At 38.8% G+C, this 17,916-nt stretch overlaps 1 protein-coding gene across 1 annotated transcript in view; it reads right to left on the bottom strand.

The window, feature by feature from the left end:
* The window catches only part of LOC124721980 (catenin delta-2), a 193,089-nt gene that overhangs the window by 36,633 nt on the left and 138,540 nt on the right, over positions 1–17,916 (bottom strand). Inside the window, 2 exon segments of the mRNA XM_047247147.1 lie at positions 5,951–5,968; positions 9,854–10,092. Of these exon segments, the coding sequence (XP_047103103.1) occupies positions 5,951–5,968; positions 9,854–10,092 (257 nt within the window).

The raw sequence follows: 17,916 nt of genomic DNA, 5'->3' as shown, positions 1-17,916 counted from the left end.
CAGCTGCAGTTACAAATAACAATAATTGTTCATGCAAACATATGGTAACCGAATGGCTCCAACTACACGCACACATACACGCAAGCCTAATCTGTACAAGACAATGTGTTAACAGTACTTCACAAATGACAAGACAGAAGTTAATACTATAAAGTGGTATAATGGAATAAAAATTCAAATGACACAGCTCTGACAAAAAAGTAACAGCATTACACTTCTTGAAGCAAATGTCTGTAACTATGAAAATCACAGATAGCACAATAACATACTGCATATTGCAATCTTAAAGACAAAACTTCAGTTTCAATGAATCATTTCATTTATTAATTTTTTTCACGGTGCGCACTTCCAGAAAATCAAAGATTTGTACCTCAATTTTCAGAAACCATTCATACCCACACACGAGATGTTGCAAAGCTGCACTGAAATATAAAGCAAACACTAAAAACCAATGAAAAGCACGAGCATGTGCAATTAACAATTTAATGTAATAAACAATAATTTCTCTGACGCTACATGTATTCTAACATATGAGAAAAAAACTTAGAGATGTTCCTTGTGTTTCTGCATATCTTTGATCAATATTGTGAAAGGAGAGGGAGGGAGAGATATATCACACCTGTTTGAGGGGAAAGGGGTGAGGGGAGGAGAGAACTGGGAGAGATGAACTTTCAGTAATGAAGCATTCTATTTAATTGCAAATGAGAACATTTGTTCATCAAATTGAACCCCACAAATCCAAATAAATTTCACAGATCTTATGGGAATATCAATGAAAGGTAATTCAATGCTGTAGAAAAAACAGTTAATTATAAAGCTGCTAAAACAAAATGGAAAATTACATGACAGTTTCAACAGCAGGCATGCACATCAGAACACCTATTATTGGTGTAAAATACCACACCCCTTATTATGCACATAAAAGAAAGTAACTTTTCCTTACATGCAGAAGACGAAAAATTGAAGCAAAGATATAAAAGAAGTAATTGCCAAACGAAAAGAGCAACCAGCCTGTGTAGGTGAATGTGTACACACAAACTCTCAGTGGGAAGGTGGGGGGGGGGGGGGGGGGGGGGGGGGGAGAACCCCACGTGCGCACGCACACAAAATGGTAAAGTGTACGTAATTTTCCATTATCTATTAGCAGAACCATGTCTTCATAATCTTCGGGCCCAACACTCATGTTCCTAGGCATTATGTAACTTGACTATAAATCTGTGGAAATTTGAGTTCAACAACCAACTTGTCTTTGAGCCCCCTTTAACATTTTGATGTTTTACACTGCAAGAAAAAGTGTAATTTTTTCAGCTTCTATCTGACATACAATAATAAATGAAGACAGTCTCATTTACATACACAGTGAATGAACATGGGTGTATGACAATATAAAATGTTTGTTTACATAAACTGCTCTTGCTAGAAAACTATTAAATAGGATGTCAAAGCCAATATCTTGCACTGCAGTCAGTTAAATATAGGCAGAATACTTTATGAACTAAGCAGATGCAACACACGACACTAAGATACATTTCTACATAATCATGTGTGATTTATTAAGGAACACAAGTTACATATATTATCACAATAAATACTAAAAGAAATCACATTTACTGAAGTCAAAGAAGGAGAGAGAAAGAAGGAAGTGAGTGTTCAAATTTCTTAATTTCTACACAGTCCAGCAACATTAATGTGAGCACCTGTCAAAAGTCTGAAGAACCGCCTATTGCAGTGTGGATCACAGACATGCTGTAAGAGAGTCAATAAGGTTCTGGAAGGTAGCAACAGAGATGTGGAGATATGTCAACTCCAGCCACACTAAGTTTCTCAGTTGAGGATCCACGGCGCAAACAGCCTGATCAGGGTGGTCTCACAGATTCTCAACTGGGTCTAAATCTGGGGAGTCTGGCAGAAAGGGGAGTACATTAAACTCATTCTGGTGCTCTTCAATCCATGCATTTACACTGAGAGCTGTGTGCATGTCGCATTGCCCTGCTGGTAGATGCCATTATGCCGAAGAAAAAACCAACTTCATATAGGGCTGGACATGGTCCCCAAGGATTGACACATACTTGTGTTGATCCACTATGCCTTCCAGAATGATGAGCTCACCCAGGGAATACCGTAAAAACATTCCCCAGACCGCAACGATACCTCCTCCAGCATGGGCCCCTATGTCAATCGTTGCAGAGTGTTTGCCATCTATCTGATGGAGCATAAAATGTGATTCATCTGAACAGGCCACCTATAACGACTCAGTGAATGTCCAGTTGTGATATTCCCATGTGAATTCCAGCCTTCATCATCGCTGACCAGCAGCCACCATGGATGCATGAACCAGATGCCTGCTGTGAAGACACATACACAGCAATGTTCACTGAATGGCCATTGAGGAGATACTGTTGATAAACCCTTGGTTTCTCTGGGTGGTCAGCTGCTCAACAGTGCACATCTATTCACCTGTAAATATCTATGCAGCCATTGTTCACCCCTGTTTTCTATGGCCTGTGGTGCACCACAGATCCACAGATGTCTTGGCAGCACTTTTGGATAGCACCATTTTGTTATGTATGATATACTTTAACCACAGTGGCACATGAACAGTTTACAAACTTGACCATTTCAGAAATGCTTCCACCCTTGCTGCCAAAGCTCTTGATCATGTTGTTTTGACTGTCAGATAAACTGCTACATTTTCACATTACGACAACAACAGCACTGTTTCCTGGAGCCCGAAACACGTTTTATATACCCTCTGCTGCTAGTGCTACCAACTGCCAGCTGCATGATGACATTGAACATAGGCGGTAGTTACATTAACGTGACTAGACCATGTATAACGCAAAAGGGATAGCATTACTGCATTGTGTAGGGAACTTTCAAAAAACTTGGGTGCAGAATCATTTTCCAGAGTCAAAGAAGGTGAAAATGTGGTTCTAACAGAACAATAAAGAATGTGTGAAAAGGTGAGAATCTCTGTGTCAGCAGGAAAGGTGATGACAACAGCCTTGTACAACTTCAACTGTGTCTTGTTGGTCAGTTACCTACAATCACAGCACACACATCATTAAAATATGTGTTATTACTGTCCTAGCTATTTTTCAGTTACACACATATTTCAGACATTACATTCCCTCTCCAATCTTTAGGAACCTGTCTGTGTTGAGATAATGCTCACACATCTGCGTTACAGTGAACAGACCTCTCATTAGTTGAGTATCCCATGTTTACATTGTTTAAGTGATACCTCAGAGTTCGAAGACAAGCACTTTTATGACTACAGTATATAAATAACATACAAAAAGAACACTCCAGTTTTCTGAGCAAAGTGAGTAAAAACTGGATCGAGAGGGGAGCTACATACAAATGTGAAAGAATTATTTACGTATGAAAAGATAATGTGAAGTGACAAAAAAATAAAGCTTTTTTAGATTTCATCAAAAATATAGAAAATGAAACTGAGAACTAATATGCAGCCAAATTAAAAATGAGATGCTTTTCCCAATAAGTAACATTTGGCTTTTACCATTTGTGCTATTATACACTGTACAACGTTGTCAGAAAGAGCAGGGACTCCCATTCTTATTTTATATATTGTTAACAGTGTTGCAGATTTTATGTTCACACTGATGTTCTGACCTATTCCTACTCTCACTGGAAATATCAAATCATTCTACAAACAGATAGTGCTGCTATTGTGTATGAATTTGTTACTGTACTGAAATCAGAGGAGGAAAACTGCTGGCTAATCAAATGAGGTATGCCTGATCACCCACTGCAATGACACACTGATAACATCATTTGTGCTGTTCACCATATTATAATCAAGTGTCTCACAAGCTTTCCATCATTAAAAGAAGTGTGTTTACCATTACCGAAAATCTGGGTTTCTGGAAAGTGTTTGAATGCTGGGTGCTGTGAATGTTGACCAATGTGATTAAGACAAGCAACACAGTATTCACCAACTTGACAGGCCACTTAAAAATGGCCTGTCTTAACAAACAGTGACAGGGGATGAGACTTCGTTTCATTCCTTTAAATTTGAACTGAAGGAACGGTTAATAATAGAGCATGAAAACAATGTTAATGGTGAAATTCAAAACTTTGCTGCACAACTTTTTAAGAAGTGCTAAGTTCTCAATTCTGTGAAATATTTGTCTTAAACTCCAAACTCCACTCATCAAAAACTCAACCACTTGTGCACAGCAGAAATATCACACACACATGCCCAAAGGACTGGGGTCTGTGGTTTTTTACTGCAGAAGAATAATACAGAGTAAGTCAAACAGAACTTTACAACTTTGGAATGATATAGACATTTATTGATATAACTTAAAGAATCAGTAGACACGTCTTTTTGTAGCAAACAACCTCACGTATCACATAAAAGTGTCAAGTGTCATTTTGGTTTGATGTGACTACCATCTGTAATGTGGCAGACATCCCACTGGCAATTAATTTCTTCCCACACTTGTACCTTGTGCAGCAGTAGCGTAGATTCGATTTTTCGGGTTGGCTAAATTGGTAGGGGAAGAACATACACATGGTCTTTAATTAAAGCCCAGAGAAAGAAATCCAGTGATGTCAAGTCTGGGGAGTGAGGTGGGCACACGTTTGGCCCTTTGCGGCCAATTCACTGACCTGGGAAGCGATTATCTAGGAAACCTTGAACTTCCGTGAGGAAATTAGGTGGTACACTGTCTTGCTGGTAGTAAACCAGACTGTTTCAGTCATCTTCATTGATCTGTGGAATTAATAAGTTTTCACACATATCCAGGTACACAATACCAGTGACAGTTTTTTCCATGAGGAAGAAAGGGCCATACACTTTCAATTTCTTATGGGCACAAAACTCATTAACTTCGGGTCTGTCACAAATGTGTTCCAGGGTTACGCATGGATTTTCACTGGCCTGTACTCTACAGTTGTGGGTGTTCACCAAGCCACTTGTGAAATTCTGACTCACTGCTGAAAATTATTGCGTTCAGGAATGTTTCGTTGTGCTCTGCACCAGTGAAACCAGGCGTTTTAAATGTGCACTACGCTGGCAGTCCCTGTGGCGGGAGGGAGTACAGGTGCACTTTGTGAATCAAACTTAATGTTGCTTGCTATAAAATGACACATCTATCAATTCTGTAAGTTATTTCAATAAATTTCTAGGTCATTCCACAGCTGTAAAGTCCTTTTTGACTCATACTGTACATACTGTTGTTCAAAGGCATACTGAAATTACTTTACAAAAAACCCACTGAGATTGTTTATGCAGTGTAAATCTGAGTGGTTATTAAAAGGGAAGTGAATTAGGAGGCAATAATAATTCTCAGTTTCTCCCTTATGCATTACAAGTTCTTTGAGATTCAAAAGCACTTATTAAACTGAAAATATAAACAATTTCAAAACAGGCCATTAGCTAAAAGAAAGTGGTATGTGGTTCCAGTTTTCTCCACATAACACACTTGTGAATTTAACTTGATCCAGCCTACATGTGAACTGATCATAAACATAAACACACACACACACACACACACACACACACACACACACACACACACACACAGGGAAGTAGGAGATCAGCAAAAAGTAGATAAAAAGATGATATAGGCTTTTAAAACCTAACAACACGTTATTGTCAATGTAGCACACAAACCAGAACAAATGTTATTTGGCAAATTGATTGACCTGGCTAATTTCACATAGTAAATAAAGCTGACAAACACTGTAGCCCCATGAATGCAACATCAGTCAATAAAATGTAGTAACAGAGAGTGCATAAACACTATTGTAAATTATCAGTGCATAAATTTCTGTGGGAGAAGAGTACCTAATAATTCTGAGCTTTGAGGAAACAGGCTAATGAGCATGCGCACTGACAAAATTATTGTTAGCTGCACATGTAAGAGGTTTACAGAACTCAAAAGCAGTTTGTGTAATTATTACTTGTACAGTTGCTTACCTTGACAGAGGCTGTATGCTACAAAAAAAGTGGAATAAGAAAATATATAACTGACAGGAGAAGATAATGTAATAATTTGTTTTACAAATAATATGGGATAGTTATCTCTACAAGACAGAATTTTAAAGTTATATATAAAGAAGAAACCAAAAACCTCAACAACAATATATAAAAGGAAAAAAGACAGGTCAATTGAAATCCTATACCATAAATACACACAACATCTGCATTAAATGAAATTAACAATATACTGAAGCTACTCTGAATTGCTTTACTGCATGTGGTTCAGACAAATGTGAAAGTTCTAACGCATTCATAATCTCATGTACTACATGGAAATATTAGGAGGTTAATGTTATGGCAAATTTGTTACTCATGATTTATGCTATACCTCCTTTCACTACTCCAATTTATTATTGCTACCCCACATACTTCTCATTCAGTATCACATTAAAATATTAGTTAAAAGTAAATCCCACACCCTAAAATAAAATTTGAAGGCTTTTTATATACCACCAAAGATTAAACTAAAAATGAATTTTACTCTCTATTTATCCACTTTCAGGCTTGAGTGCGAAATGTGAATGGCCCTATTCAGAACAAAATCACCAGTATTAAGAAATGTACAGCCAGTCCTATACATTCTACGATTAACTGCATATCTATGGAAAAATTATGTCTCCCTTTCATAACTAAATGAGAGAACAGTAAATTCACACACACTTAGTACATACAATGTAGTGTCTGCAAAAATGGAAACAGACCAAGTATTTTTATATGTAGATATGCTGAGCCATTAGATCACCTTAAAGCATGTGTGTTACAGGCGCAAAACAAAAGCCCACAAATAAAGTTAAAAAAAAAAATCTATTACCTTAAAAGATATGAATTCCACACATTAGCGACAAAAGTAAATGCTGCATCATGCAAAAAACAGAATACTGCTTAATATTAAATAGGCCACTGAGAACTGAACTACAATGTGCAATGGCATATTTTAAAACACACGTGCAACGACATGCTCTAAAACAACAATTTAAAAAAAAATCAAAGTTTGTCAACAACAGAAGTAATAAACGATGAACGGGCACAACATTCAAATCGGCTACAGGATATGGGCAAAATATAAACTCTCTAGGTTTTGGTCTACATGCTATGTCAATGAAATACATGATATAGACAAATAAACTGTAAGGCCTGCATAACATCTCAAATTAGATAACATATTTCACCATATTCTACACGAAACGTCTGTTCTAACATGACAACTGGTGTAATTTTACTGAAACTCATATAAAACTGCATAGTTCATAAAAATATATAATTAAGTAAGGGTCTGACATGTAACAGCTACAATGACTCATTACATTATTTCCACACATAGCAGGCTACTCCATACATCACTAAAATGATAGTGGTGCTGCAGCAAATGTCACAGCAACACATGACTGGGGAAAATTACAACTTCACCTCATCCTCATATACACCAACATTTCTGTGAAGCATTCTTGCAAAGATTCAAGAATAATTCCTTTTAATGTCCTCAATTAAAGTTGTTGCAAGAGAGTGGAGATTTGAAGTTATGGGAAAGGCAGTTTACGCAGAACAGGAGATCGTTTCTGTCACTAAAACGAAGCTGCCCTCAACCCAAAGATTTGCTTGAACAGCACAGAGATTTACTTAGCATGGTCCTACAAAGATGGTTGCTCTTGACCTCCCTCAATCTTTGCGTTGACCAGTAAGTTACAGGGGGACCTTCAATACAATATGGACTCCACACCATGGTGGTGCTAAATAGGGTTTTTTCATGATATAAATCACTTTCAGAAGTGAAAGAAGCAGTAAATGACAGAGAAATGTTCTAGGGTCACCTGAGGATCAAACCTCAAACCTTCGGATTTCTAGTTCGAAACTTATTCATACAACCACTGAGCTGCACATTCTGCCATTACTGGACTCTAACCCCACTTGAAATTTAATGCAGATTGCCAAAATCACTTAACCTTATCCTTCTTGAACTGATATTTATGGATCAGGAATGTTAACACTTAAGTTTCCATTGCCTGGCACTTAAGAAAACTGTAATTTTTCCATTCAACTGGTGCATGATTAAACTCTCAATCTGTTTTGGGAAGAGTGGGGAATACATTTACCAGGAAGTATATTTTCTGTCACTTTGAAGAGCCTGACAGCTGGCAGAATAATGTAGCTAAAACTTTTATCTTGCTGAACACAAGTTTTGTTGAACATATCCTGTGTTTGAACTCAATTTATACTATAGTTGACATAGGTTTCTTATTTACTGGAATGTGTACTCCATCTTCTTTCCCAGTAATCTATCATTTTTAAAGCATCTAGATTGCAACAAAGACTCCAGTCTTGTTTAGCTAGTATTATGTAATCTTCATCATATTTCTTATGTATTTCTAAGTCAATGACATTTACTTGCTCAACTCCCAGGTTCAGGCTATCAAGCCAGCTCTAACCCAAGGGGACTTGTCTGTGCTAAGGACAGAATTTCAAAAAAGGAAACTAGACAATCTGTATCACTTCTTCTGAGAACAGTTTTGCTCTCTCTTCCAAACAACTTACACCAAAGTTCCTCCTAGTTTTTAAAAGTAATTTTTAAAAGTCTCTTCTGCACATGAAGAGTCTTTTATAACGGTTTGATTCTCTTTACAAGAAATAATTCATCTTCTATGGCTGATTCTCCTGTTCCCCCCTCCTACATCCTCTTCCTAATATTCCGTATCAGTTTTATTTTACTGTCGAAGTACAACATATTTCAGGATTTCTTTTTTACAACTTTTCTTAATATGTTACAGTACTCATAATGTGAAACTACTTCCAGTGCATTATTCATTTTGGTTATTTAGTAGATTTATCTTAACACTGCACTTGTTTTGTGTGTGGCAGGACAACTTTCCTAAAAAAAAGTAGCATTTATTATTTGTGGACCCCAGGGAATTGTCATTTTAGAAAGGGCTTGCTTAGGCAATGATTAAAAGGTCTCTCAGGAAGTTATGGAGTGAAGTGAAAGTAACTCATTATTTTACTTTCTGCTACTCACATATCAGTATATAGTTTCTACAAAAGTTGTTGCATTTATCCATAAAAACGGTGACTATTATTACAACTGTTCTTACTGACATTCCACTAGCAGTCAATAAATACTAATGTCACGTCAGATGTGAGAAGTGGGTATTTCAGGTATGTATTCAATGCTATACAGTAAACAAATGTGACAAAAAGACCACAAATTGCAGGAGAAATAGTTATGAAGTACATTTGTATGAAATGATATGAAGATAATTCAGAGAAAAAGGCAAGATTTAATTTAATGCAAATCTCATTTCTCTGAGGCAAATTCTTATCATTCTGCATCCCCACTTATCACCAAACATACAAAGAGGAAATTATCATCAATGTAACATGCTGGTGTGTCCTGTGTGGCTCCATCAACAAACAAAACACTGCAGTGCCAAAAGCTGGTTAGCTTACAATACCTGAATTTCCTGGTTATTATCATACTTCATAACTTGTTTTCTAGCAAAAGAGTTAATTATAAAAATGGGGGCTTACAAAGCTTACCTCTGACTTGCTCTATTAAATATTATACCTTTAAATGATGTAATGCCACACACAGAATTAAAATTCGAGAATACAAAAGCAGCATAGCAAATTATTAATCAAATTAAGAAGACTAGCTGGATGCTAATTGAGCTGATAAGAATACAACATAGCATACAGTAATTACACTCTGCAGAAATTACTGTCATCAACGTGCACGGTAACACCAATTGGCAGTCGTCAGAATTCAACACATATTAAAAAACAAAGTTAAAATTTAAAACTTTTTTCCATAGTTAGTGAAAGGAGAAAATACACCTAAGAGGACATTACCTTTCTGCTGTGCACCAACTCTGCTTTGCGTTGGAACAGGATGCTTATCATAATGAGGATCTTCCACTTCTTGGCATCTATACGATAAGTTTCTCAACACACATACACAGTTTTCAACACTTTTGTTACCAATGTTTGATTTTTCAATCGCCGACCTCACAACATACAACAAGGAGTCAACTAAACCATCACATTCTCTCAGTTTTTTCCTCGCATACTCTCCTGCAGAACTAACATTCCTTTAAAAAGAGACAAAATAACATCCCATCAAAAATGTAAAGGAAACTTTTCAAATATTTACAGTTCAATTCATGAAAGATCTCTGATAAATATGACTCATTATATTAATAATACTTTAAAAGGATAAATGATAGCCATGCTGTTAAAAGATGGTAGCCACCTATGATTATGGGCGATTTGCATTTAGAATTTTAAATTTACTTCCACCAATAAAAGAGCAGAAAAAGGCCACTACTACATGGGTTTCATCAGCAACATGTAAAAATAATGTACGGTAGGTGGCCATAAAATTTTAATTAATCACCTTGAAAACATAACATTACAAAATTAATTTTTTGTCTGTTTGCAGTACGCGACTGCAGTCCTGGAACACACAGCAAACCTCATGCCACAATACCAAAGCACCCTGCTAGAGGGGAAAAAAAGGCAAAGCTTTTGGAAAAGTGGAGTATTGCGGGGTAGATTGTTTTCTGCATTTGAAAGGGAGTTGGTGGTGCAACAAATGTACCATTATATGACACTGATTAGGTGGTGCAAGCAGTGTGGTCAAACAATTCTGAATGATTAAGAACAAAGTGGCAGACTATTTCCATGTGAAGAACTTGTATTCACAAGAGAAGTAGAGGCCGTGTTGCTCGAAAACTGGCATATCACCACAGAGGCAATAACAAAAATTACTATCCGTTGGTTTCTTTGGTTACTCACACACATTCAGAAAGCTCTCCAAACCGAGGCAGCAGCAGAAATGTTGCAGCTGTCAGGTCAATCCAGACAATATCTTTAACCACTTAATAGCCAAGGATGAGTGCTGTGTGTATTATTACGCTCCTGAGAGGAAAGGTGCAAAGTAAGTAATGCAAGCAGGTAGATTCACCACCATTGAAGCAGACGAAGATCCAACCATTATCAGTGTTTCTCTCTCCCTTCTTCTGTCTTTTTGGGAGGGGGGGGGGGAGAGGGGGGGGGGGGGAAGCGTCTTGGTGCAGAAATAACAGATTATGCTCATAAGGGGCAAACGACACAGGAGCATAGAAATAAAATCTGCTGAAGAGGTTATGGGCAGCCGTCAAAATGAAGCATCATGGGAAGCTGTATACGAAGATGTTTTGTTCCACAACAATGCTCCTACTAATTCTGCACAGGCCTCCATCATATATGCTGTTACTTTGAGCAATCAAAATTTGCCCCACCCAGTACACCATCAGTCCAAAAAGTTTCAACACTGGATTAATTAAAAAACATAAAAATATTAAGCTTCATGTCTTCTACTTAGTCTCCAACTGTTCAAGTAAAATGTACAGTCTTAGACATAAAACTTGCCGCCGGCCGGCCACCACAGAGACTAAGTCCGAGTCGTTCACTTAAGGTGGCCAATAAAACTGACCGCCCCTGACAACTCTAAGTCCGGCTATCTGCACAATCTGGCAACACTGTAAGATGCGGAAGTGTTAGGACGAAGTGTTGTCTACTTCCGAGTTGTTCTCGGACTGGGTGAGCCCGTGGTCTAGTAGTAATCGTCGTGCATTCTAAACTTGTAATCGCATGTTCGCGTCAAGTGTATTTTTTTTTTTTTAATCACATGTCGGCCTAAAGTTATGAGTCTGATTGAACATGGAAGATAATTCGCTTAACATTCTACCCACCAGCAACAACAACTATTCCAGAAACAATTCCGCAGGACAGCTCGTGCCTGCTTCGCGATCGTAACAGCTTACACTCTAGCGTTTCCTCGCACTGCAGTAGCTACTGGCCACCGGCCAGACGCCACCGGGCGCCTGAAATCCGGCGCTGCCCAGGTGATCGCGGCACGACGCTGTCAGTGTATGTATCAACTATCATTTTCGAATTTGAAGTTCTAATTATCATCTTGCAGTTAAGCATTGGATTTTGCACACATGAAAATCATGAACTGCAGTTAAGCATTTTAAAATTGAGTCGCAAATGGAAAAAGGTGTAACATCTGCAACACAACGTTTACTTTTGGTATAACAGAGGGGTGAACGCAGCGGAGGCAGCTAGAAACATTTAAACTGTGTTTGGAGTGAGTGCTTTTGGGAAAAATACGCCAAAGAACGTTCTGGCATGAAAGATTTTCCACATTAAGGAAGTCTCGACTACTCATATATGTGATCGATTACCATTTTACCATCATGCGACATTTGCATTCAATAGGGAAAGTTCAGAAGTCTGGTGAAGGAGTACTGCAAGCTCTAACAAAAATCAACGGAGTGACTATCATTGAACGTCATCATGTCGCTCATTGGGCATTCCTATGCAGTACTGTTACTGATGACACGTGATGATGCCTTCATCGTTAACTTCCTAAGAAAAAATGATAGGCTGAGCCCCACCAAAAGACGTAAACTCGAGCAAAGAGTAGTGTGAACATAATATTTTACATCTGATAGCTCCAAAAGTGTGTTTTGGGCTACGAATTCGGCACCAAGGGGTGTGTGCAACACAGCTGGAATATGTTGCCAACATCATCCAACAGATTGATAGGAAAGTCGTCTCTCAGGCACTTGACTTGATAGGCGAGTCCTCTCTCAAGCACTTGTCCCTCTTGTAATATATTCGTAAAAGTTTACCTTTCCCGCTCTTGATCGATCAACCGTCGAGGCCATTCATTTCTAGACAAAAATACTCTTGAAACTACACTGGTTTAATGACATTGTTAGAACCAGTGGGTTTCTACGGGTGTAGAATTTGTAAACAACTTTAGCATTGTCAGATTGCTTTAGATATCATGAAAGAAAATTCTGCTGCTGGTTAATTTCTCTTTGATGATTACTGTTGCGTTTAGTAAACTAATGGAAAATGCAATTAAAATATTCACTGTACTAATACAAATTAAAATCAACTTACTACAGAAACATCACGACAGCAGTCTATCTTAATAAAGCGTTAAGTGTCTGTAAGATGATTGATCCTATTTTAACAGGAATTAGTAGGATATTACCGACTTTTGACTTCGTAAAGACTTTTATTTACTTCATTTCCTGTATCATTCGCAAGTATTATGAAAATGTGGCATTTCATAGATAAAATTACGTATTCACTACAACAAAAAGTATGTCGGCAGAAAACAAAAGTGACATGAATTTGGCAGTAGCGTACGGATTTCATTCTGACACTAAGGGTTCCTGAAAGTAGCAAGACGAATTTTGCTGGAGCATTTTCTTATGATTCCCTTATTGAGTTTGAATCTGCCTGCTTGTAGGTCTGCTACAAAAGAATTAAAAATCTGGCCTTTAGCGAGTCTCGAAAGGCGAGCGAAAGCAGCTTGTACCTGGCAGCCAAGCATGTTAGCTGGGAACTGGTTTTTTCCTAAAGTGGGAAGATATCCTTTTGTGGTTGAATTGTTGGCAGATGTCAGTCAGACGTGTGCTGTTGGTCTAAGTGTTTCGGCGTGATGAATTTATACCAGTGATTTTTCCATAGGTTTTTTCTGTCCCAAATAGAGAGTTGAAGTCTCCCATCAGTATTATCGCGTCATCTTTACCAGAGATCTTCGATATTCTCTGCCGTGCTAACTTGGACTCCCCAGAATCCAAAAATCCAACTGCCGCCTGTCGACAACCGGGTTGTGTACCACCTAGGGTAAAGTTGACTTTGCTTGCACAGTTCATGTTTGTTTGTGTTTCTTTAGTTTGGCCTGGGTGATTCCAGGGCTGGACAGGACCAGAGGGTGTTGAAGCTTTGGAAACAAATATTTTCAGCCGAGATGATTGAGCTAACAGACGGTGACCAGAGTAGCGGTGATTTTCACTCTGACGCGTCTGGATTTTGGGTTCAACGGATTGAGTAGCAGTTCAGGATTGTGTTAGTATTTGGTTCACCCCAAGTATTTGATTGCAAAATGGGTCAAATGGCTCTGAGCCCTATGGGACTTAACTTCTGAGGTCATCAGTCCCCTAGAACTTAGAACTACTTAAAGCTAACTAAATTAAGGACATCACACACATCCATGCCCGAGGCAGGATTCGAACCTGTGACCGTATTGGTCACGCAGTTCCAGACTGTAGCGCCTAGAACCGCTCGGCCACCCCGGCCGGCAGTATTTGATATCCTCGGTACCACCCATATGGGGTAGGGTTTCCCCTATCCGCCACACGGGATTATTATTATTTTTATTATTATTATTGTTGTCATTATGTCATCAGCAAATCTGATATGGTGTATCGTCCCACCACTGAAATGGATGTGTATTGTTCGATTCAGTATTTCCATCACATACATATGGGTTATAATTACGTTACATTGCTGCTAGAAGACATATTTCTCACTTTTTCTTGGACAGTTGCTACCTGTTACTCCATCATAGGAATTTATGTGCGCAGCATCGTTGCAATACAGGCGTTAAATTATCCAATTTCTGTAATTTCTTTTCGATACCAGATCGCTCTAATCGGATTCGGCCAGTCAGTCTTAATGTGGATATCCGACTACCACTCCCATCATGTGATGGATTTTGTAAACCACATTCTTAATCGGACTGTTTTGAATCTAGATCACTTATCTAATACAGGGCCTGAATTCTTAAACACTGTGGAAAATAATAATCGAATATGCTTATTACAAACACGTTATTTAAATATAAGTATATGAACTAACGAGATAACAGTTTATTTACAGGACCAGAGCCCCATCCATCACAGCAGAGCAGTGTGTGATTGGTTTCAGGACCAAGAGAGGATAAAGCTGTTGCCGTTTGTTGCACGATCACCGAACATCAACCAGATAGAGAATATGTGGACAGAGGTAACAAGTTCACTGCCATGTGGACCTACAAATGCAAGTGACCTTTGGACAATATAGAAAATGTATTGTGGGAAGTGAACCATCACGCTACACTGTCGACGACTTAATGAAATCAATGGCCCTGCGCCTTCGAGAAATCTTACGTATTGATCGTGGGTTGGGTGCTTACTAAAAGTATACTCGTCCACAAAACCCATGTGGACAATTATCTGATAATCGGTCAAGCTTTGCTTTGTCGCAACTCTTTAGCATACAAATCAATTTACTTTCAGTCTCCTGCTTACAATTCTTGCAATGCAAGGTAATTGAAAAATCTCATCCACCCAACGCCAGCTGAGGAATTGACTGGTGCATGTGGTGTTCAACACACAGTAGGTGTGTGTGTGTGTGTGTGTGTGTGTGTGTTTTTTCGTGTTCACGCACAATCTGAATCAATACTATTAACATTGGAGAGACAACCAACAATAAATATTGCATCAAATATGACTGTAAAGTATTTTAATGCGATGGGAAGTTACAAACAGAATTTTTACCCAACCCACGTCCTGCATATTACGTTAAGTAAGATGTATTAACTCCATAGTATCGTTAGCAGAGACAGTGCGTTCTTGTTGTCGAGGCTCGCGACAAGTGCAGCGATTAGCGGTGCCCAATGCCGCCGCGATTTGTTTATGTTGGCTGAGCATGGACACTGCAGCAGACGCTTTGCTATAAACAGAAAGAAATCACCATGGCTCTGACTGCAGTGAGCGGATATCACTGCCTGCGTGTTCTTATAGTAACCAACGCGAGACTCGACTCACAGGTGCCATGGAGCAATTGCAACGGGTATCATGGCATTAGTCATCAGAATATTAACCAGTGATGAAATATCCACTTTATTTGAATCCCAAGAAAATAGGAACCTTCTCGCAAAGGAATGTGCGGTGATATCAAGATTTATCCAACATACAAAAATTAACTGCAGGGCTTTCATGTATGCAGTAGCAGCACACCAGGAAATATTATGTCTTGGAAGCGTATATTTCATTTCCTCTTCTCATATTAACGCCCTTGTTTTAGTATGAAGTGAGAAAATAAACACGAAAAACTAAAGTTCCTGAGAAGCATATAAGTCATTTCCTCTTCTCATATCACCACTTTTGTTTTAGTATGAAATAAAAAAATAAACAGTTTAGGGTTGTGAAGCATAATATGACACCAGATTCTTATCGTAGGCGCTATGGGAAACGCATACAGCAGGGAGCTGTCCATTCTTTTGTCCAACAGTCTGTTTCCTTTCATGCATTACTCCCGCTAGAAGATTCTTATTTAGGGACTTGTGGGCATCAAGTTCTTCAGCAGAATAAGCCTAGTGTTATTGTGCTAATTACGGTATGGAAAAAATGCAACAAAGACTAGTTCCCCTAGAGCAGCGAGGATATTTGCACATGTCTGTATTCAGCAATGACTGCCAGCTGCCACAACACTTCACAGCATCCATGCGGCAGGCAACGCAAATGTGCGTGCACTTCAGACTGCATTCAGTAAGACTCTAGGTGATGGGTGGAAACGTTAAATTAACATCATTTTCCGAGTCGTATTCAATCCAGAATGAGGTGTTATTAAGGTAGTTGAGCGTTCTAGCAATTACACTTTTATAATTTCCATATGAGTATTTCGATAGCCAAAAGAACCCGTTAGTGTAAAACCATCGGGAACTGCATTAATATCAAACTGCAAGAACTTGAGACAATACGTGGACTCTTCTCTTCGCTAGGTGACCTATTACTGTTATTTAGCATTCTCTCCATCCTAGTCGTAATCCAAATGGAACTTCAGAGGCGTTTTCCGCTATTCTTGACAAACGTCAGCAACTTGTAACCACTGCGAGTCACAACTACGTGGTGATAATGGTTCAGGCTGTCAGTAGTTGTGGTGGTGTTATGCTGTCAAACTGCGTTCAGTAACGTTAATGGTGGCGCACATAATTTAGCACTAACTGCCTACTTAAGTAAAGATAGTGTTGTGGCGTCATCGCTTCTCTTTATTTGGCCTCAGCTTGAGTAATCCGATTTAACGAACACAGTACTCCATTCGCGGGCTGCTAATGATGCAGTATGACGACAGAGATAAGCGTGGGGGTATTAGATTAATTCTGCAATGAATTGCTTTCCAAATATTACCCTCAGCTATGCAGCTGGAATGACTCATTACAAAGGTACACTATGTTGCACTTGGTTAAGTGATCAGTTCGCTGCAATTCTGCTTCTACTGTTCGTAAATACTTGTCTAATTCAAAAATGGTTCAAATGGCTCTGAGCACTATGGGACTTAACTTGTGAGGTCATCAGTCCGCTAGAACGTAGAACTACTCAAATCTAGCCGCGAGGGATTAGCCGAGTGGTCTGAGGCGCTGCAGTCGTGGACTGTGCGGCTGTTCCCGGCGGAGGTTCGAGTCCTCCCTCGGGCATGGGTGTGTGTATTTGTCCTTAGGATTATTTAGGTTAAGTAGCGTGTAAGCTTAGGGACTGATGACCTTAGCAGTTGAGTCCAATAAGATTTAACACACTTTTTTTTTTTTTTTAACTTAAACCTTAGGACATCAGACACATCCATGCCAGAGACAGGATTCGAACTTGCGACCGTAGCAGTGGCGCGGTTCCAGACCGTAGATCTTAGAACCGCTCAGCCATTCCGGCCGGCATACTTGTATACTGACCATTCGTTATTAGGCTAAATATGAACTACAATCTGATTCGCATATATATGACATGGGCTAGCATTGGCACAAAGCAGTGACTAAGGGTTCGACGCCATTGTAGTCCTGTTACATTGATGGCAAGACAAATGTTTGCAAATAACCTCTATTTCCTCAAAAAAACAGTTGAATCTTAAATATCGAAGGACCGACGTCCACACTGTCACAGCGCGTTGAAATAGAGCAACGACGGCAGATGAACATTTGTGAGCGACTGGGCTTCGAACATGGACCTCCTGCTTACTAGACACACGTGCTGATCACTGCACTAGTAAATTTTTTTTTTTTTTTTTTTTTTTTTTTTAAAGTTGAGAAGACTTTC

Source organism: Schistocerca piceifrons, chromosome X, assembly GCF_021461385.2.
Source record: "Schistocerca piceifrons isolate TAMUIC-IGC-003096 chromosome X, iqSchPice1.1, whole genome shotgun sequence".
NCBI classification, from domain to species: Eukaryota; Metazoa; Arthropoda; class Insecta; order Orthoptera; family Acrididae; genus Schistocerca; species Schistocerca piceifrons.
The sequence above is the reverse complement of the archived record's forward strand: the minus strand, read 5'-3'. Positions and strand labels throughout refer to the sequence as shown.